Genomic DNA, 23,091 nt, shown 5'->3' with positions numbered 1-23,091 from the left:
ACAATGTTGGATACAAATTACAAGATTTAAAAAAAAAAAAAAAAATTAAATATATGTACATATATATATATATATATATTATATCTAACTTAGGGGGAGAGTTAGTTTGCATGTTTGTTATTTTTTGTTACTGCATTTTTTTTTTTTAATTCATATTGTTTATGTGTCTTTATTTCCACACGTGTTGATGTGCTTTAAGTGTTTCAAGAGACAGGTACATTTCAATCAAGACCTTCTGCCTCTTTTTGCAACTTTTGGGTTAGAAGTATTAAATTGGAATTTGTGATGTATCTGGGTATTTTATTGTAATTGGGTTATTCTTATATTTGAGCATTTCATTTTGTATGTAAGTTTTGTCACAAATTGTTAAATGGGGAGATTGTTAGGTTCTAAAAGTTTAGAACAATTAACAAACTGTGAGTATAAACTTGCCTAAATATGGTTCTTAGAGTCTATAGGGTTTATTAGATAATGTTCAAGATGTTACAAGTCAGGATATAAGAAAAATGAAGCTACAGGTTCCAAAATTCGAAACATGCCAAGCTCGACCAATTTAGAAAACAAGTTTGACCGATTGAAAGATGGATTCTGCAAAATGTAATTAAAGCCCAACAACTCATTAAGCCCATTAAGTGATTAGGGTTTCAGATCTAATTCTCCTAGTATTTAAAAGAAACTCTAAGTCACGTTTTGCTATGACTTTGGAGGTGCTCTTATGAGATCTAAAAGGTACTATGACTTCTCCTTTCAAAGTCACTATCAGAATTCTATTTATACATCTTTAGAACTAATAGATTTGAAGTTGCTACTACAAGATTATACATAACTGATGATTTAAAGTTTTGAATGAGATTTCAGAGTTACAAACGTGGGTGTTTATGTGCGACAAATTCAGATAGAAGAGTCCATAGATTTGGAGTTGTACATGGTCATGTGAGTAAGTTTTTCAAGAGGTAAAATTCCATTCTATCATAGTGAATTTGTTTACCTTAAAAATAGCTAGGTTAAATTCTCCCTAACTTTTTTACCTTAAAACTAGGCAGTTTCATTGGTGATCATCATATAGTTGTTTTCTTTACTTTTCTGCACTTAGTGACATAATTGTTTGTGTTTAACCTAAATCTGAATAATAAATCTAAGTATCTACTTAGTTAATTAGTTTGGTTAAATAATCTGAATATACAGAATTCTAAACAAACAAACAAAAATTTACGAACCTTGTAAAGAGGAACTCGACCATCTGCTGGGACTTTCGGACTCTTGAGACAGTTGCATTTTAAGGCTTCTTCATATTTGCCCTGTATATATAGGCATTAACGTTATGAACAACCAATAAAGATAAGAAGAATGCATGGCGATGGCCAATTTGCCCAAATGATCAGGTCTACCTAAAGCAATGAAACTTTTTTTTTTGGTCCTTTCAATTTTTATTCATCCATTTTTTTAACCATTAGCTACGATTAAACCCGCCTAGCTTCTGCTTTCTTGCACTTTTGTCTTGGGAAAGATAATGAATGCGATTATATGTCACAGATAGTGTTCATAAAATAAACATAAAGATATTAGATTTAGCAATCATGTCAGTTAAGTTTTAAAGATTTAAGATTAAATGTTTAGAATTCTATTTTGTATGTGTTAGCAAACTGAGAACAAAACATGTCTAGTCTATGTGTTAGGCATTGATCAAAGATGTGTGTTTCAAGCTTCAAGTTCGAGCTAACTGTAGAAAAGAGAGTTAAGAATCTGCCAAGCTCGATCAATCGAAAATTAGATTTGACCGATCGAGAATCACAAAAATTAGATTCTGCAGAATTTTAAAACAAGGCCCAAGACCATGAAAACATTTAGGGTTTCAATCCAACTTGTCAACATATAAAAGGGAAACTCTAGTTACGTTTTGAAAACCTTTGAAAGACTTATGTGTGTTATTCCTTGTGAGATCTGAGAGGTGTTGTACCTTCTAACTACACAAGCATCTACCGGAGCAAGACCTACAATCAAGCATTGATAGAACCTAGTTGCTACTATAACGATCAACAATTGAAGGTGATTCAAAACCTTTGAATGGGAACTCAAAGTCACAAGTGTGAGTACTTGTGTTGCAATAAGTCTAAGAAGAGAAGGAGTTTATGGATTTGGAGCTTGCATGTGGTCGTGTCAGTAAGTTTAGTAATAGATTTAGGGCTAAATCTGATTGTAAAAATTTCGTTTATCTTATAGTAAATTTGCTTTACCTTGAGGATAGCTAAAGTCAAATCATCTCTTGGTTTTTACCTTGAAACTGTTAGTTTTATTACTTTTCCTAGGTTATTATATCATGGTATAATTTACTTTCCGCTGCTTCGCATGATATGATTTATTATTATTTAACTTAGATCAGAATAATTAACCTAAATAATTACTTGGCTAATAGATTAGATTAAATAATCTGCTTTAAGGGGTCTAAACAAACAAATTAACAATGTCAAAATGAAATTACAGTTCTAAATGAGGATTCTTAGGCTGCTATAAAAAAAAGTTCGTACTGATTTCTTCCTACCTATGAATTTCAAAGTTAACTTCAACGAAAAGAAAGAAGACTAAAATATGAAAGTGCCACACTTTTTTTTCCCACGCAGATTGTGCACAGGAAATCATTCAGCATAGCTAGAATCTATATCTACAGTGTCTAGTAGTTATTATACAAGGCAGAGCAAATACTGTTTTTCTATTGTTAATTGTAATTTTTTTATAAAAATTATAATTAAGTGATTAAATTCACTATTTTGTAAAATTTTGAAATTGAAGTTTGATGTTCTTATGTTTTAGAAGTGTGGAGAACTTTTATGTCATACCAAACACATGAGAACTTCAACCAATGCCATCTCCACATTGAATTCAGGCTCCGGATCACCCTGAACAGCCTTATATGCCTCTCGGAACTCCTTCACTATTTGATCACCCTTTCCAGATTTTATTAGCTGCATTGCCTCTGTCTACAACATTGTCATGAAGAAAAAGATAAATCATTCACCATAAGATAATCTGGCTAACAACCCTAGCTCGGTTGGTATCATGACATGGTTGAAAACCATATGCATTAGGCGATGTGCTAGGTGTACAAATATTTTGTGTTAGGAATACAATGTTGGATACAAATTACAAGATTTAAAAAAAAAAAAAAAAAATTATCACAAGAATAGGATTTATACACTCTTAAAAGAAAAAAACAAAAAACAAAAAACGAAAACAGAAAAAGAAAAAGAAAAAGAAAGACAGTAAAACTGTCTACCAATTACTCCTCCAAATCACATTCTAATCTCATAAAAATTGGAAAATTTGTGTATTGTATACTACCTTTTACAAAAATAGGATTTATACTCACGATATTTCAAATGTAATCAACTCTTTAACAGTCAAAATTGAAGACAAAGACCGAACTTCAAAAAGTATAGATATAAGAATCTTTTCTTAAATTAGGACATTAGTCTTTATAAAGATAAGTTTTTACCATTTTTTGTGAGATGTAAAGATGGTAAAAAAAAAGGTAATAAAAAGTTTAAATGTTTATTTATTTTTTACTATATTAACTTTTACCCTAATTAATCACGTCCCTTGTTTCCTCTTTATTCTTCTTCTTTTGGAAACTAATTAGAAATATTACTACAGAAATTCATCAAACTTTCTCTTAGGGGTTAAATTGAGGCTCCCATGTTCTTCTATACACTTAGGATACATTTGATATACTGAATGAAAATTACAATAGGAATTGTAATACTTATTATTATGAATAAAATGTGTTGTAATGTAACAACTAAACCTATTCCTTTGTTTGGTGGTAAGTTATAACATTAGAATGAAATTTAACATTTATTTTAGGAAATTTCTTACTCATACAATTATATCTCTTTGAAATTTGTTATTTTTAAATTTAAAAGAAATATGTGTTATTTTTTATGATTTTTTATTTTTATAATTGTTAGATGTATATGGAAATTTTTTTATTTGGAAATATATTAAGCTTTAAAATTATCGCATTTACTAAGAAATAGCTAATACAACATTTTAAAGATGAAAAATTATTTCTCATTTTGAATAATAGCTATTCATAAAGAATGATTATTCCGTGTAATAAAAATATAACAAAACTAAAGAATAACTAAACCATAAGAATAACTATTACATTGCAACGTCTATTGCAGTCTATCAAATATACCCTTAAAGTATGGACAGGTATTATCTGACTCAATTTACCCGGTGGTCACATTTCTTCTTATTTGTATAACAATGATATGGGTAGTTTTTTATTTTTATTTTTTGTTAATACAATGATACGGGTAGTTATTTTTAAGGGTGGCTACTAATTTAATTTATCTTATATACCATAACTAATTAGAGCAACTGAGAAGCAAAACAAAATTTAATGATTAGGCTGTTTTGATAGAAATTATCTTTTTGAAAATGACTCAATTTACTAGGTTGTGATTTTGAAAATGAGTTGGGAAACTCCTTTCTTTTTTTTTTTTTGGGTTTGCATAAAAAATCAAAATATTTCTTATAGTTACAAACGATTATATGAATCAAAACTTTCAAACGTAACATAAATGTTATATAAACGGATTAAAATATGAACGTAAAATAGTTCTTATAAAATTCAACCATTTATATTGATTCAACATATGTGTGTATATATATATATATAACCATCCAAAATGGCTTATAGGTTCTTTGAGTTGAAAGAATATGGGTTGGTTAAGGTCATTTACGCTTCATTTTTAATTTGATGAAATTGAGGCCCAAAAAAGCAACACTATACAGAACTTCTGTGTACATTAAGCATATAGAAGCACGAGCACAAGCTCGGCTACATGCCTAGAGTCTTGGGGAAATTATCACATACTCCTAGAGTATGTAATAATTCTCCAGAGTCTTGTAGATAGCTTAATTAATTGGTACTTTTTGGTGTTATCAGACGTGATATACCGGAATAGATATAGAGAAGAGAACGAGACCTGAATGGATTTAACGTCTTTTGCTGAAGGCCTTTTAATAGTGCTCCACGGCCTGAACTTACTGGGCTCGGCTAGACGTGAAGACACGTATACAGTAGTATCGAAAAGGGATTGCAGTGCGACCTTTCCACCCGCTGGGTAGATAATAGGTAGTTTCTGGAAAGATGAAGATCTTCGCTGATTTGTAAGAGTACTCGCAATCGCATTGGCTTTTGGACTCATCGTACAACCTCTACTGATGACACCAAGAACACATGCCAATACAAGAGACACCCCTACGGCCCCTCTTACAATTTTGTTGTCACCACCAGCTTCTTCATTTGTTGAAGGTTCTGGAAATCTATTAATGGCACAAACAACGGGACCGAAGGCATGCCTAAGTGGTCGCTGGTAGGAACTGTTAGGTAGTAAAAGAGAAGAATGGTTAGAGCTAAAATTAGGGTTGGTTAACCTTGTAGCACTCAGAGGGGAAGAGATGTGTAGGGGCATGCTAGGCAGGGGATTATAGCGCAGGAAAAGTGTGGATTCCATAGAACTGTGTGTGCTTTCAGGAACTAGGAGGCTAGCATTGGAAGGGTCATGGTTATTAACAGTTAACACACAGTGTTGAATATATTTTATACGAATTGGAAATAGCCATGACCCAGACAATTTGCCTTTTAGGAGTTTAAGTAAGGTATCATTACATGCTTTGAACTGAAGTCTCAGTAATTAACGGGCAAGGTATCACTTTCAAGTCTATGTACTAGAACGAACGTGTTACTAATACCTGCAAGATGGATCTAGTCTTGCTTTAGTTCTTGCTTTTTGTGTATGAGAGGGACAAGTTTCTCATAGAGCCTTAAAAGATGCCTGAAGATGCATCTGTTTCTTTACCCACCTAGCAAGATTGTTATCAGAATCATTTTTTATCTCCTTTTCCAAGCTAAAATTGCGGTGCAAGTTCTCTTTCTCCCCCTCTGTGAATATCCAACGCTCACTTTCTCACACAATTTTCATCACCAATCTTTCTCTTTACAAGTTCTCTTTCAACGTGTTTTTTGAGGAACATTCACTAATGGCAGGGTTGGCATTTAGTATAAGAGTACAAATTTGGTAAGGATGAAGTGCAAAATTCATATTTTATACAATCTAATAAGAGTTTGTCATATTAGTTTTTTGTTTAAAACTCAATACATCCTATTACATCTAATAACATCTGAATAAACTCTCAATTGAATTGAATTTTCAGATGGATATTAATTGATTGGGTGTGGTTAGATTTATTTTTAAAAAATTAGATTTTTCACCACATCATTATAGATTTAATCTCTTTGTGTAATGCCTTGCTTGAAGACAATAAAATTTACTAGGGAAACAAAAAAAAAACTCCGTTCTTCAAGCCTATCATACTATCTTAAAGATGCCTGAAAAAGTCTAAGGTTATTGTTGGTAAATTCATGACAACGTAATGCTTATTTGAGTTATAACAATGAAAATTTAAATGCATGTCAAAGTCCAAGAATCAGCTCAAGTTTTGTAGTCTTTGGAGTCTCTGGAGTTTCAAAAAGAGGGTTCAGATTGGGCATGGTTGGGTGGTTGCCCCTCTCTGAACCCAATGATTTCACCAACTTGGCCCTTAAAATCAACCACCCAAGACCCTTCTCTTCCAAACCTAAAACCCAAAAAAAAAAAAAAAAAAAACCTACATCTCGATCAACTCTTGATCAATTGTGATGTGATTTTCAATTGACTCTCAACCATGTCTTAATCAACTGAGAACAAAAAATCATAATTCTCTTATAGGCCCATTTAGTCGGCTATCAGGTGAGATTTTTTTTTTTTTTTTATAAAAAGAATTTGAGTGTTGGGTATAAACATGTGAGTAAAATTTCACATTGAATAGTGATATGAAGAATAAATAGTCAATATAATATAGTTGAACTCATACTCATTAGGTTTTTAAGTCTTTTGAGTTAAATGTGTCTATATATTATATTAACTGCTCATATGTTTTCCAAATAGTCAACAAAACTTTGTGTGCTTTACTTTTCCTAAACATCAATTTATATTGCAATTTGTTATTGTGGCTTGATAGACCGGAAATCCATTCATCATCATAATTGGTTGATTAACTAATTTGGCTTAGATTGATTTAATTTAATTAACGAGGTGTAACTGTAACTTCTCAGTTGATATTCAAGCTAGATTAACACTAGGTTGGGCATTTATTCTTAAGTTCATCCTCGACCCTTGATGTCAGTGGATCACTATCACTCGTTTAGTATCCCTTCGTATTTTGATAGAAATAATTGCGCATATTAGAAGAGTAGACCTCTACTCCTACTGCAGAATGGTTTACAGAATAGCTGGTTGTGGCGAATTTGAATGGTAAAGCCTTGAATGGCATTTTCGTAGCTGTTTGACATGAGGAATTTAATTATGAGGTGCTCCAACGTGGAGATAGCTAAGGTTGCTTGGTCAATATTAGAGACCACTCTTTAATGCACAAAAGTTGTTAAAGGCTCCAAGCTTCAGATGCTAACTTTAAGTTTCAAAAAATGAGAATGGCTGAAGATGAATCCTTTAATAAGTACTAGTAAGTTTCCTGTGCAATATAGAAATAATATTATAAAATCTTATATAAGATGGTTTTGGAATATGTTGTATATGTATTATAGCATAATTGTTATAGAATTTTATTCATAATAAGTTTATCATAAAAAGTAACAATGATAAATTGCACACACATATCCATTATAATTATTCAAATGAAAGAATGAGAAATATTAAAACAAAAATTACAACTTTGGAAAAATATTATAGAATAAAAGTTGATATATATAGAATGTGTCTTTCTCTTTCTCTTTAATTCTAAAACAAAATACACATCCCTAACACCCACATTCAATTACGTTATTTACAAAACCCATGAATCCACAACGTCTGACCTTAACATCAAAATCATAATTGCCGTTGTCATTCAATATAAAATTCAAACTCCCATTTCTTAACTGTAGCCAACTCATACTGGTTAGGATTAGATGAAACAACAATGTTAGAGCTAGGTAGATGTCGTCGAAAGATTGAAGGTAAATGACATTGTTTTTGGTTTATGTGTATTTGACATGAGATGACACGAAGGGCTATGTGTGTGTGTGTGTGTGTGTGTGTGTGTGTAAATGGGTAGAAGTGCAAGAAGTCAAAATGGTGAATTAAAATGTAAAGAGTTTTGTGTGTAAGTGTGAGGGATGAAAAATCTTGAAACATGAACCAAATGATACATCATCAAAAGATTAAAGGTAAATGACATCGCTTTTGGTCTATGTGTATTTAACATGAGATGGCACGAAAGGCTATGTGTAGGTATATATATATATATATATATAAAGGAGTAGAAGTGTAAGAAATGAAAATGGTGAATTAAAATGTAAAAAGTTTTGTGTGTATGTGTGAGAGATGAAAAGTCTTGAAACATTATAATATCTTATGTAAGATGGTTTCGGAATATGTTGTATATGTATCATAGCATAATTGTTATAGAAGTGTAAGAAGTGAAAATGGTGAATTAAAATGCAAAGGATTTTGTGTGTATGTGTGAGAGATGAAAAGCCTTGAAATATTATAATATCTTATGTAAGATAGTTTTAGAATATGTTGTATATATATTATAGCATAATTGTTATAGAATTTTATTGGTAATAAGTTTATTATAAAAAGTAACAATTATAAATTGCACACACATATCCATTATAATTATTCAATTAAAGGAATGAGAAATATAAAATTAAAAAAAAAAATACAACTTTGGAGAAATATTATAGAATAAAAGTTGATATATATAGAATGTGTCTTTCTCTTTCTCCTTAATTCTAAAACAAAATACACATCCCTAACACCACATTCAATCACGTCATTTACAAAACCCACAAATCGACAACGTCCGACCATAACATCAAAATCGTAATTGCCGTTGTCACTCAATACAAAATTCAAGCTCCCCTTCCTTGACTGTAGCCAACTCATACCGGTTAAGATTAGATGAAACAAAAATGTTAGAGCTAGGTAGATGTCATCAAAAAATTGAAGGTAAATAAAATTATTTTTGGTCTATGTGTATTTAACATGAGATAGCACGAAGGGCTATGTGTAAGTGTGTGTATATATATATATATATATATAAAGGAGTAGAAGTGCAAGAAGTGAAAATGGTGAATTAAAATTCAAAGAGTTTTGTATGTATGTGTGAGGGATGAAAAGTCTTGAAACATGAAGCAAATGATACATCGTCAAAAGATTGAAAGTAAATGACATCGTTTTTGGTCTATATATATTAACATGGGATGGCACGAAGGGCTATATGTAAGTATATTATATATATATATATATATAAATGGTAGAAGTGTAAGAAGTGAAAATGGTGAATTAAAGTGCAAAAAATTTTGTGTGTATGTGTAAGGGATGAAAAGTCTTAAAACATTGAACCAAATAAAACGAAAAGTCAATATTTAATTTGTTTTTATCTCTGGTGTGGCACTTGAGAATATTTCAATTCTCTTTGCATAGAATGTGCCACTTGGTAGAATCTCATGCACTTCCATACGAGTTCTCTACTTTTATATATATATATATATATATTAATTATGAAAATATTAATAATATAGTCAATTTCACATTTAACATAGGAGAAATCACAGGGGAACCAAGTATCGTTAGAAGATCATGAGATCCCTACCCGAGTGTTTTAGTCCTAATATTATATCCATTAAAGAAAGTAAGGATCTAGACACCATTAGGTTGAAGAATTAATGGGATTTTTACAAACATATGAACAAACCTCTCCCCAGAATAGTAAGGACCAAGACTCCATTATTTTTATATTTTTATTTTTGTGAGAAACAAACATACTCATACAAAAGAAGGAACGAGATTCTAATACAAATGCACAACATATCATAATCTTACCTTCTAATTTTTAACCATTATTCGTAATGTTAATATTAAATTATGCTTCCTCTATGCATTATAGTCATAAGAGGCAGAGTTAAAAGTTTTTTTTTTTTTTTCAAAGGGGCCAAGCTAGATATAACACAATCAAATAAAAAAAATTATTAAATAAATTAACTTGAACTCAATAAAATTGTATGTGCTAGATGGTGTTAAAACCATTTATAAAATAATTAATCTTTTTTTTAGAAAGATAAAATAATTAATCATGAACTAAATTTTTAAGCAGTTCGTTTTTTGTATACACAGTTAAACAATATTGTCCGAAAAAGGTAATGTCTCTTTTTTTAGGTTCACATCATTGAGCCTTGAAATGGGTCCAACATTTGAAATTTAGAATTTTGGATAGAGGGATTAGGATTGAGCGGTAGGTTTCAAATCTTGAACATTTTTTTTTTCTATTAAAATATGTGCCAATTGTGGATGGTTTCCCCCATTAAAATTGTATCAAATTTTAAAAATAAATAGAATATTAAATTTTATAAATTAATTTCATAACCAATTTTTTCATTAAAAAAAGTGCGAATTAGTCTTTATGTGCAATCAAATAATAAATATATATATATATATAATAACACAATTTAATTACTTAAACCTCTATCTAATCAAGAAACAGATAGTAAACTAGTGCTATATTTTAAACATAATATAAAACAGTAGAACAATAAGGAGGTGCAAGATGCAAAGTGGTACAAGCCACTAATCTTACAGAGAGATTTCGGCAAAAACAAAAGCAAACCAGAGAGATAGAAAGAGAGAGACACGGATACCACACTGCTAGCTGATCCTTAACTAGAGGCGGGAGCGTAGAAGAGCGGACGACAAATTAATATATATTTTGGGTTTATTTTAACAAATTTTAAGACTTGAGGAAAGAAAAAAAAAAAAAAATATATATATATATATATATAATAAGGTATTAAAGTATTAAACTAATAATTTTTTTTTTCCTCTCAAATTTTAGAGGGGCTGATCATAAGTTAATTTACATATAATTTAGGTATAATTTAATTTATCATTTTGTTAAAGTTATAAATGAAATTTTCGAAAGGTCAAGGGAGGCCATGGTCCCTATAGCTCTGCCTCTGATGGTCATTTGTACTTTTTCTTTAAAAATAAAAAGAAATTATATAATTATACAGAGAAATTAGTGCATTTTTTTTTTTCAAAAAGAAACGCAATGAAATATCCAAAACGCTTTTCTTGCTGCTCCCAACTTGCTACGGTTCTGCTCACTTTGCATATATGAAAAAATAAGGTGAGCTAATTGGGAGGAAAAAGGGGTAATTCTGATTCAACTTTAACAATCCTTGCGAATTTTTTCCACCATGTCATTGCATTTTCCTTTTCATCCAACATAGTATATATAATACCCTGTAAGAGCAGAAATAAAAGAACCATCATGTCGCAAATAAGAGAACCATGGTTTTGATTACTTGGTCAATTGCCATGCTATTTTTTTCTTTTTTAATTATTAAATATTGAAGTCTTCATTTTTCAAACTACGAAGTGACCGGGACTGTGGGAGCAGCCATAGCCAGACAATTTAAAAATTCTCTTTTTTAGTAGTAACTGTTTTTTCTAATTATTTTATAATATTCTTGATAAAATGAAATTTACGAACCTTGTAAAGAGGAACTCGAGCATCTGATTTGATAGACGACGATTTTGAGAGATTGAGACATTTGCATTTTATGGCTTCTTCATATCTTCCCTATATAAAGCAGACATGAACGATGTGAACAGAGAATTTGACTGATGCAGATTGTGCATGTAAAGTCATAGGGTACACTATCACTGTTCCACATTATTTTATTGCAGAATTTCACTATGGCATTGACATGATAGCCGTGGTGGATGGTTAGAAGTAGAACCAATATCAACAATTTATAGTTATTATTGTACAAAGCAAAGCAATTACTGTTTTTCTATTGTTAGGAATCTGACTTCCATTACAAAGGGAAGCCAAAGGGATAAATATCTTCCTTTAGATATGGCTAATTTCATGACAAATTTATTTATAATTATTGGGTTTTAGTACGTTGGGTAATGAAGACTAAAGTTGAAGAGTCTCTATAGACTCTTGGTCAACTTGAATCCTATTGTGAGAAATTCTAATATTTTATTTTCAACAATCGGTTTCATGACAAATTCTAGTCCAAACCCTACACATATGTATACACACTATTAACCTTGTTAAGTTGTAATTTATTTGTAATTGTGTTGGCTTTATTCCGTATAAAATTTGATTGTAATTCAAGCTTAATTTTTTTTTTTTATTTGTGGGCTATTTTTTGTAATTGGGTTAGGTTTAGAAGTTCAATGAAGTGCTGTTAGAAGTACAAACTTAAAGGACACTGTAAGGACATTGGCGCCTACAAAGTGGTATCTCACAACTTAAAAAAATCAGTTGCGCATAAAAACTCGTGAGACACCACCAATTTGCACTCACAAAACTGCCAGTATAGTAGAAAAATCAGTCATTTAGATCCACTGTTGTACCAGCTCTTATATATACCCCATTTCCCACTAATTTTACCCTAAGCACCCACTAGAGAGTTGAGACAATTGTACCCATTGTTGTGAGAGCTAAACACTATTAATTCTCTACATTGTTCTCTCACTACATAACCAAATCCTTGAGAGGAGATTAGATCCTACACACCCATCATCACTTTAGTGCTGTTAGTGTTGTTTGGACCCTAAGGAACCATTGGAGCTTGTCAATTTTAGCCATGGTAGCTCGAAGGTACAATTGGTGCTTGGTTGCAGATCCAATGCCTAAGTTAGAGAAACGACTTGATACAGTTGGTTGCAGAGCAGGAGCTTGGAGGACTCAAGTATTAGAGTAGCATTAGGTTTGGAGGGCTTATTGTTGTGTGTGTGTATGTAGTAGATTGTTTCGTGGAGAGTTTGCTTCTCTTTATTTACTGCTTTACTTTACTGCTTATGTAATTGCTTATTTAACTTATCCATGCAATGCTTGTTTGTCATGCTTAGTTCATTTGCCTAAAAATACTTTCACTTGGCTTTAATTGTTAGTTTAGCCTAGAAGTGAATTAGACATAAAATTCAAAGTTTTGGGGGGTCTAAATCATTGCCTAGAATAATTATGTAATATCTCAAACCCTAATCTCCAAAGAAGGAAGCCGAGTACCAAAACCTAAAGAAAAACCCTGTGAACCCATTCTTGTTTATGGTTGTCAAAATCCCGATTTGGATCCTACGATCCCGAGATTTTACAATCTCACCTATCCAAAACGATCCAGATCTTTCAAGAATCTTTGCAATCGTTCAAGAAAGGTATGATCGTACGATTTTGACGATCCCAAATGATCTCAGTTTCTTGTAATCTTCTTTAACTTGACAGAAGGTTCAGTTGGACTTAAATAAAAAATAACATCCGAATAGACCAAGTTTTGCTATTTTAATGTAGAGAGATAGAGTATCATGTTTTGAGATTTTTGGCCTCTTTAAATGATGTTTACAAATAGATGTAATGATGTATGGTAATTACATCAAATAGATGCGAATAATTTTTAGTTTTTTATGAAGGAATGTATAATTTATGTGATTATTTAACATACCAATGTGTATTTTTTGTATTTTTCTCAAATAATATAGGATCTTGCGATCCACGATCTGATTTTACGATCTATGATCCCACCTACTTTCTACGATTCTATGTAAGATTCCAATTTTAACAACCTTGCTTGTCTTCCAATCCTCTCCGATCGTAAAATCCTTGAGAAGAGAATTTAGCCACAAATAATTTTATCCAATGAGTTTCACAATTGCAAATTCTCAAGTAGGTTTCTCAGAGCGCCAGAGGTTTTGGTTCACGCAAATGAGTAGTTTGTGAAGTAAAATCATTTAATAATATTTCAAATGTTTTGGGGTAATTGTGGTAGGAAGGCAAGTGGGGTTTTATCAAAAGGTAGAAAAAAGACTTCAGTTGTACAATGGTTTTGTAATTAGTTAATTGTAACTACATTCTTATTGTGAATTGTTTATGGAATTGGGTCTCCAGAGTGGTTTTACATTAAATAATTTTACTCTATAAAACATGTAGTGGTTTAAAATGGATTTTTCACTTCATTATTTAAATGTTTTAAGGTGAATTTTGTTTTGTGTCATACCAGATATATGAGAACTTCAACCAATGCCATCTCCACTTGGTAATTAGGTTCCCCATATTCTGAATCTCTGGTCTCAATGTCCTTCAGTGCCTTTCGCAGTGGCTTCAATACTTCCTCATCACGTCCGCATTTTGCTAGCATCTTGGCCTGTCTCTGCAACATAGTTGTGAAGAAAAAGAAAAATCATAAACAATAAGACAATCTGAAATCAGCTCTAGCTCAGTTGGTATCAAGACATAGTTGAAAATTTTATGTAAGATTAGGCACGCTAGGTGCTAGGTGTACAAATTAAAAACTGTGAATGGAATTACATAATGTTGGATTCAAATTACAATATATATATTTTTCATCACAAGTATAGGATTTTCACTCGCTAAGGGTGCTTCAAATATAAGCAATACTTATTTTTAATAGTCAAAATTGAAGAGAAAGGCCGAACTATCAAAAGGTAGAGATATCTACATGAAGACAATTGTCTCTGTTAAGAAAAGACTTTGACTAAGTTTTGACTTTTGATCATTCTTTTGTTGACATAGATGCACTCCAAGGCTAGGTCTTCAGTTTTTTTTTTTTTTTTTGGTAACTTAGGAGTTAAAAACAATTTAAATGGTTTAATAGCTTTAACACAAAATAAATTTGACTTGAAATGAAGAGGATTCTAGCTTCATTTTTAAATTGAGGCCAGAATTGGATGTAACAATGCCCTAAAGAATTTCTTCGTGTACATTATTAAGCATGTAGAAGCACAAGCTGAAGCCCGGCTTCATAATAGAAGCAGCTAAAGAGAGAAGAAAATGATACCTTAAGGGATTCAACGTTTGGAGGCTTTTTTTTGGACTCTACTACTGTATCCGCTGGCTTTAACATAAGTGTCGGGGTAGATAAAGCTTGTGGCTTCGACGGAGAAATTGCATTGGCTTTTGGACTCATCATACAACCGCAACTGATGATACCAACAACACATGCCAATACCAGAGACGCCCCTACGGTTCCTCTAACAATTTTGCTGTCACTTTCATCATTCGTTGATGGTGTTGGGAACCTATTTACTGCACAAACAATGGGACTGAAGGCATGCCTAAGTGGACGTTGGTAAGAACTGTTAGGTAGTGAAAGAGAGGAATGGTTAGAGCTGAAATTAGGGTTGGTTAACCTTGTAGCACTCAGAGGGGAAGAGATGCGTATGGGCAAACTGGCCAGGGGGCTAGAACGGAGGAAAAGTGTGGATTCCATGGAAGAATGGTGTGTGCTTTCATAAATTAGGAGGCTAAAGCATTGTAGCATCAACTATTAAGGAAACCAATACTTAATCTTGGTCATGAATTGGAAATAGCTATGACCCACACAAATTGCCTTTTAGGAGTTAAGTAAGGTATCATTTACTGCTTTTAACTGAAGTCTCTGTAATTAACGGGCAAGGCATCATTTTCAAGACTCTGTACTAGAAAGAATGTGTTACACGTACGAGGAAGACCAGGCTGCTGTCTTGCATATATATATATATATGTGTGTGTGTATATGTATATATAATTAGTAGCATGCTTAAATTGTCTAATTAACTGTGATTCTAAATGTAACTTTCATAAATTAGGAGGCTAAAGCATTGTAGCATTAACTATTAAGGAAACCAATACTTAATCTTGGTCATGAATTGGAAATAGCTATGACCCACACAAATTGCCTTTTAGGAGTTAAGTAAGGTATCATTTACTGCTTTGAACTGAAGTCTCTGTAATTAACGGGCAAGGCATCATTTTCAAGACTGTGTACTAGAAAGAATGTGTTACACGTACGAGGAAGACCAGGCTGTTGTCTTGCATATATATATATATATATATATATAATTAGTAGCATGCTTAAATTGTCTAATTAACTGTGATTCTAAATGTAAGGACAATTTTTTTAATTTTTTTTTTGGCTCATAAGCCCAAATGATGAATGGGTTAAGGCCCAAAGAGCCCCACAATGAATTTGTAGAGAGTAGGCTTAAAAGCTAGGTTTCAATAAATCAGGCAACGCGCACAATGGATCAGAGATATTAAGACAGCAAAGAAAGACAAGTTTAAAGCAAGAAAATCCTTCCTCGGCGAAGTCCGAGGAGAATGATTCTTGAATTTAGTTCTTTTAGACTTGGATACAATTTCAGCTTTTGTTGCTACAATGTGTTCTCTACAGATTTTTCCCATCTCTTCTTCCTAGAGAGTCTCTTACATTATATAGCCTCATTTATGTTATAAATTCACTTCAAAGCAATTTATCAAAGTCCAAGAATCAATTCAAGTCTTTGCAATCTTTGGAATCTTAATTGCATCACGACAAACTCTTGATCAATTGAGATATGCCTTTGGATTAATTCTCGATCAAGTCTCAACCAATTGAAAATCGATAATCCTGATTTTCTCATAGGCCCATTAAGTCAACTATCAAGTGGGAATTTGAGTCCTACATGGAATAGTATATGAGAGCCAATTATAGTCGACTAAAACAAAAGTGAGAAAGGTTATAAATTGCTTTGAAATTTCAAAACCCTAGTTCTCTCTGTATCACCACAAACCAAAGATCAAGAAAATTCATTTGAAGAATGTTCCATTAAGGATTGGTGATCAATTGTTGAAGCCACAATTCATCTATAGATAGTTCTTGTGAAGAAATCTTCAAGGCAATTATTGGAGTCAGGGACACAATTCGTGCAGAAAAATTCATATTAAAAGAGTTCAAAAGTGCTTGAAGCAATATGCGGTCATATTGTAAGTTTTACCGTAGATAGTGACTAAAAATATGGGTCTATTTCAGTTGTAAACTTTGACTCTAATACTCAAATTTTCTTTTGGGTTGGTGGTATCCCTCAGTGTGTTTTTTTCCTTATGTTTCGACTATAGTTTTTCGTGTTGTCAACAAATCTTTGTGTGCTTTACTTTTCCTGCAATTTAATTTAGATTATGATTTGTTGTTGTGGCTTTATTAACCAAAAATATTTTCATCAACATAATTGGTTAATTTACTAAATTCTTTTTAAATTGATTTAATTTAATCAATGAGGTGTAAATGTAATGTCTCAATTAGTATCCAAGCTAGATAATTAACTCTAGCATAGACATTAATTTCTAAGTTGATCCATACCCCCGATGTCGATGGATCTTGGTCACTCTCATAGTATCCTTCCATACATGGACAAAAATTACTACATATGCCAGAAAGTGGGTATTAAATCCTTTTTGAAGTCTTTAAATGAAAATGTGTGGCTTTCTGTAGAACAAGGATGGACCAAGCCCTAAATTCCAAGTTCGAATGGTCTACAAAACAGTTGGTTGTGGCCAATTTTAATAGTAAAACCTTGAATGTCATTTTCATGGCTGTTTCACTTAAGGAATTTGGGAGAATCTCCAAATGTAGAGATATCTAAGGCTGCTTCCATGAAGGCAAAAAAGTTGTTAAAACCTCCAAGTTTTAGATGTTGACTTCTAAGTTTGAAGAAATAAGAATGGCTAAAGATGAATCTTTTGATGAATTTTATCTAGAATTCAATGATATAGTAAATTCCATATTTGACCTAGGAGAAATCATAGAAGAACCTAGGATTTTTAGAAGATCATGAGATCCCTACCTGAGTGTATCTGTCCTAAGGTTACAGCCACTGAAGAAAGTAAGGGTTCCAAATGGGTGGGTTTGGGTTTGGGTTTGGGTGGGTTTGGGAGGAGCATAATTGGGTTGGGTATATAAAACCCATTTATCCATTAAACTCATTTAACTAATTGCTTCTAACCCAAATCCAACACAACCCAATTATTATGGGTAAACCCCAACTCACCCAATTACCCAATTATCAAAATTACCAAAATGCCATTAAAGTGAAAATACCATTAAATGACCTATTTTTTGGTTCAATATAAATAAATAAATAAAAATAGCATCATTTTCATTTCCAGTATTTTCTTAGCAACCAATCAAAATATACATTAGTAACCAAACAAGAATATTCCCTGGCAAAGCTGGCGGAGCAAGTCGAGTGCTACGAGGAACTGGTACAGTACATGGAGAATCTGGTCATTGGATCAACGCTGGTGTCAAAGCTCACCGTGGAGCAGCAAAACCTCCTATTGGTGGCCTACAAGAATGTGATCAACTTGCTCAGAACCGCTTGGAGCATCGTGTCTTTGATCGAGCAAAAAGAAGAAGGGTGCAAGAACGAGGAGCATGTGTCACTTGTCAAGGAGTACCGCTCCAAGGTCGGGGCAAAGCTCTCGGAGATCTGCGTCGGAAAAACCAAAAATTCAGAGTCTAAGAATTGAAAGAGATAAGAGAGAAAATCAGAATTTTGGCTGGGAAGGAGGTTTCGAATGAAAGAGGCAGATATGGTTCCTAAGAAGCGACACTCGGTGGTCTCTGTGCTGTGTTTGTTGTGCCTCATTGTTCTTTGTGAGAGCTAGAGAGAGAAAGAGAGAGAGCAAGAGAGAGAGAAGTGTTTGGAGGGCGAGAAAATTAAGGAAAATGAAAACTGAAACGTCTGAGCTGAGGGTTGGTTTAAAAAAAAAAAAAAAAAAAAAAAAAATTATGGGAAGGGTTGGGTTGAATTTGAAAATATTGTTTTTAGGTTAAATGAGTTTCAATGGGTTTTTAGTTAAAACCCAATAATCACTGGATCTAATTGGGTTGATACCCATTTAACCCAACTAATAATTTGGTGGGTTTGGGTTCAATCAGAATGGATAGGTTTGGGTGGGCAAATGGGTTTAGGCGGGTAAATGAGTTTAGGCTTATTCTGCCACCCCTAGAAGAAAGTAAACACCTATACACCATTAGGGTAGATGAATTAGGGGATCCTTACAAACATATGAACACACCTTGCTTCAAAATAGCAAGAGAAAATCTATGGCTCTTAAAACTGTTAATGAAGAGGGTAATGAATATGATGAACTGACCAATGATTAAATAACCTTCATTGCCAAATAGTTTCAGAAATTTATAAAAAACTTTAAAAACAGAGACAAAGGTAAAAGGTGAGATTAAGGTAAAAAGTTTAGAAAATTTGAACCTCAAAATAAAAATACAAAGATAAACCTGAGGCTAACAAAGAAAAAGTAGTTCCAGTTCTGGTGCACAGTGTTTCAGGTAGGTTTTTATGCATTAAAAGCTCATTCTAATCAAACAGTTTTCTTGGCGAGGGCGCCCTTCACCAGTATAGGCCCTCTAGTGATATCGTTATTGGGGAAACGAGAGCTTAAATTGTAAGGGATATAAACTAAAGTGTCTACATAGGTCTTAGTTATCATTGTGTGCTAATATGAGAGTACCTTTGGGTGTAGTGGTGAGTTGAGTTAATTTATATTTGTTAAGTTCATAAAAGTTTGTGAGTTTGAATGCAATCTAAATCGTTGATAGTAGATTTTGTTAGTGTGAAATTTGAGAGTTTATAGATATTTAAGATAGTTTTTTGGAGGTGATTGTAATACTGATCCTTCGTGGTAGATTTTGTTGGTATTCATATATTGTTAACGTTTATGAGAGTTTGCAAGTATGTTTGTTATTGTTAAAAAAATGAGTTGGAAGCAATTATCTGAAATTAGCGTGTATGGAATTAATGCTATATTCAAGGTGATAATTAACCCTATTTGAAAGAGTTTGTTGTTAAGTTATAGGCAATTCACCTTTAGGATAAAACAAAACCACTAACTACACAGCAATTTTGAAATTTCCTCCTAAAAGAATTTCATACAAAATTGTATTTGACTATAGTAAGAGAAAAAACATAAATTGTCATTTTAATTGGCTCCTGTTAATTCAAATTAATTTATAATCCTTCAAAAAAGAGATTTTAGTCGCTATTATTTCTGTATAAAAAAAAGAATTTCCCAGGTTATAATCTGAGTGCATCTCATCTTATTTCAATACCTAAAAAAGGATGGGAAAAAATCATCTAAATTTGATCACACACATCACATGCAAATGTGTCCAAGTGCCAAGTATGCCACATAAGCACCACCAAAGCAATACATTGAGCCACACTTCACTCACACTTGTTACAGACAGTGCCACAAGTTTATAGATTCTCTTTATGATTTAAATTGGTTACCAACAGGTGCATACATAGGAAAGTTCATTAAAAAAAAAATATATTGTACATATTTAATTAATAAGTATTTATAAAAGAAAAATCGAATCAGAGAATTTATAAAGAAGAACATGCATAATTTAGTTAGAAATTTGTTTGAAAATATCAAACCTAATTTAATCAAAATTGGTTTAATGTATTTGGTTATTTAATAAAATAGAAGTGCTAATTTAGGAATGAGATTTTTTTTTTAACCCAACAATAACAACTAGTAACAACCTGTCACTTAAGATTTGTTGTAAAAATGTTGTGGCCATATCATTTCTCTTTATAAAAATGGTAAATTAGAAATTATACCCCTAAAGTTTGCGGATATTTGGATTTTACACTTCCAACGTTTTAGAATTTGGAATTTACCTCCTGAAGTTTGGAGAGTGTTTGGATTTTATACCCTAACGTTTTAGAATTTAGATTTTACTTCCTAAAGTTTGAGATTTTTTGAATTTTACACCTCAAAATTTTGAAACTTTAAGATGTAAAATTCAAACGCCCCCAAACTTTAGGGAGTAAAATCCACCCCTAAAATTTAAGAGATAAAATCCAAATTTTAAAATGTTAAGGTGTAAAATCTAAACATTCTCAAGCTTCAGAGGGTAAAATCCAAATTAAAAATATTATGGTGTAAAATCCAAATACCTCCAAACCTTAGGGGTATAATTTACAATTTACCCTTATAAAAATATAGTGAGTTCTTAATAGTCTTTTTTAAAAAAAAAAAAATAAGATCTTCTAATCAATTTAAATTAATACATTTAACATTGTTTGTAACTTTAAAAATTAAATAAATATATATTAAAATAATGACATGAAAAAAAATGTGAGTTTTCAAAAGCTTATGTAATAATCTTAAATAAAGTCAACGAAAAGTCAAAAAATTTGTTTAGCTAGTAAGTCGTGCAACACACAGGAAAGTCCAACAAATTATAATTTTTTATCTATTTTTTTTTTTCTTCTAAATATGTAATTTGATAACTATGGTAGTTATTAACGAGAATTTATTATGATTATGTTTATATATGGAACTATTTGTTCTCCAATTTTTATTAAAGAAACTTTTATGTGACAAGAGTATGATGAATAATATAAATTGATGATGCTGAAAATCGTCAGTAAACCACACAATATTTACGTGCTCGAAACAAGACCTGCGAAACAACAACAAAGAAAACCCTAGGAGAGTACCGGTATGGTACTAGCTAAAAACCCTCCGAAAGTTAAGTTAGAGAACTTTTCACAACTCTAGAGTACTAAAGATGGGGTGAATTATGCGTACCTTGGTTTGTGAGAGTCTCGGGTAGGGTTGACATCTGTGCCTTCGTTAAGAAGATGTTTCCTTGTAGGAGATATCCTCTTTAATTGCATATTTTGCGAAGTCCTTTTCTTATAGGACTTCCCTTAATTAAGGGTAATCGTGGGGCACAAGATATTTCTTTATATACTTATGCGTGGGGGCCAAGTAAGGCCATGTCAGACTCGTTAGCGGTTCTATTATTCCCTTCAACTTCCTTGGCTTGTTCTGTCGGCTAATTATCACCGTCTATGTATTCAAGTCGTCACCTTTGGGTGTTTGTTGACCAAAAGTTGCAGTTGTCAGCTTTAAGGTGGGACCGTTGACCTTATCCTATTGTCGCTCAGGCTATGGTCGTGTTGGTGAGGCTGACAACTTCATCAGGGTCGTCGCCTTTGCCTAATATGGACGAGTTTATCAACGCTACAAAAATTCCTCTATCATAAATATATGAGAATTTATAACAAAGTCCTAAGCACCAAATCAAAAGAAATGAATAATAATGATCAAATTAGCTAAACATACACAGAATTTTCTAGCACACTTAATTTTGTATTGTGATGCTTGTTTCGATGATGCAAAAAAGTTTTACAAAATGATAGAAGATGTGGAGAAACTTTTATACAAAGGATGTAAAAAATTTAGTATATTCTCAGCTGTCGTCGTGTTGTACCAGCTGAAGACTCTTTGTGGTTGGTCCAACAAATCATTTACTTTTTTGCTTCAAGTTGTGCAAGACTTACTTCCTTTGGATGCTACATTGCCAAAAGATTGTTACGAGGCTAAGAAGATTATTAAAGATTTGGGTTTGGGTTATGAGAAGATTCATGCCTGTATTAATGACTGTATGTTGTTTTGGAAGCAAGATGCTAACCTAGAGGCTTGCAAATTTTGTGGAGAGTCTAGGTGGAAAGAACAGAACACAACTTCTGGGGAACCAAATAATGCATCATCTAGTAAGGGGAAGAAGAAAGCTTCAAAGATGCTACGGTGGTTCCCTTTGAAACCAAGATTGCAACGGTTGTTTCTGTCACCCGATTTAGCGGGATATATGAAGTGGCATGCGACTGGGCGTACTGATGACGGGATAATGCGGCATCCCGCTGACTCAGAAGCATGGAAAATGTTTGACACTAACTATATAGATTTTTCATCTGAGCCTCGTAATGTAAGACTTGGATTAGCATCGGATGGGTTCAACCCGTATGGCATTTTGAGTACCAGCCACAGTACATGGCCGGTTGTTTTGGTCCCCTACAATCTCCCTCCTTGGATGTGCATGAAAAGGTCATCTTTGATACTGTCACTAGTTGTTCCTGGTCCTTCCTCACCTGGTGTAGCCATAGATGTGTACTTACAACCTTTAATCGAGGAACTCAGGGAGTTATGGGACGTTGGAGTAGAGGCGTATGATGCATCTTCTAAAAATTCTTTTTTTTTTAAAAAAAAAAAAAAAAAGATTTTCTAATCAATTTAAATTAATACATTTAACATTGTTTGTAACTTTAAAAATTAAATAAATATATATTAAAATAATGACATGAAAAAAAAATGTGAGTTTTCAAAAGCTTATGTAAT

The 23,091-nt window shown here is 32.4% G+C and overlaps 2 protein-coding genes across 2 annotated transcripts; both read right to left on the bottom strand.

Moving 5' to 3' along the window:
* Positions 1-483: 483 nt before the first annotated feature.
* LOC112003278 (uncharacterized) lies at positions 484-5,608 on the bottom strand. Its single transcript, XM_065761377.1, has 4 exons — positions 4,992-5,608; positions 2,835-2,975; positions 1,218-1,298; positions 484-588 (listed from the first exon to the last, which is right to left on the bottom strand). The coding sequence occupies exons 1-4, from the start codon at positions 5,520-5,522 to the stop codon at positions 484-486; spliced, it is 858 nt and encodes a 285-aa protein (XP_065617449.1). The 5' UTR covers positions 5,523-5,608.
* Positions 5,609-10,954: 5,346 nt separating this feature from the next.
* Positions 10,955-15,426, bottom strand: LOC112034237 (uncharacterized). Its single transcript, XM_024067044.2, has 4 exons — positions 14,918-15,426; positions 14,117-14,269; positions 11,602-11,691; positions 10,955-11,351 (listed from the first exon to the last, which is right to left on the bottom strand). Exons 1-4 carry the CDS (start codon positions 15,398-15,400, stop codon positions 11,241-11,243), a joined length of 837 nt encoding a protein of 278 aa, XP_023922812.2. The 5' UTR covers positions 15,401-15,426; the 3' UTR covers positions 10,955-11,240.
* Positions 15,427-23,091: the final 7,665 nt, after the last annotated feature.

Source organism: Quercus suber, unplaced genomic scaffold, assembly GCF_002906115.3.
Source record: "Quercus suber isolate HL8 unplaced genomic scaffold, Cork oak 2.0 scaffold_409, whole genome shotgun sequence".
Taxonomy (NCBI): domain Eukaryota; kingdom Viridiplantae; phylum Streptophyta; class Magnoliopsida; order Fagales; family Fagaceae; genus Quercus; species Quercus suber.
Note: the sequence above shows the minus strand (reverse complement) of the source record. Positions and strands in the feature narration are given on the sequence as shown.

Bases quoted from the DNA above. Each gene is read 5' to 3' on its own strand.
- LOC112003278 (XM_065761377.1), bottom strand. From the start codon at position 5,522: ATGGAATCCACACTTTTCCTGCGCTATAATCCCCTGCCTAGCATGCCC. The intron at 1,299-2,834 runs GTATGACATAAA...CTATATATACAG, and splicing joins TTGAAGTTCTCATGTGTTTG to GGCAAATATGAAGAAGCCTT. The intron at 589-1,217 runs GTTCGTAAATTT...TACATTTTGCAG, and splicing joins GTCGAGTTCCTCTTTACAAG to AATCCATCTTTCAATCGGTC.
- LOC112034237 (XM_024067044.2), bottom strand. From the start codon at position 15,400: ATGCTACAATGCTTTAGCCTCCTAATTTATGAAAGCACACACCATTCT. The intron at 14,270-14,917 runs GTATCATTTTCT...ACTATGTTGCAG, and splicing joins CAAACGTTGAATCCCTTAAG to AGACAGGCCAAGATGCTAGC. The intron at 11,692-14,116 runs GTATGACACAAA...TGCTTTATATAG, and splicing joins TTGAAGTTCTCATATATCTG to GGAAGATATGAAGAAGCCAT.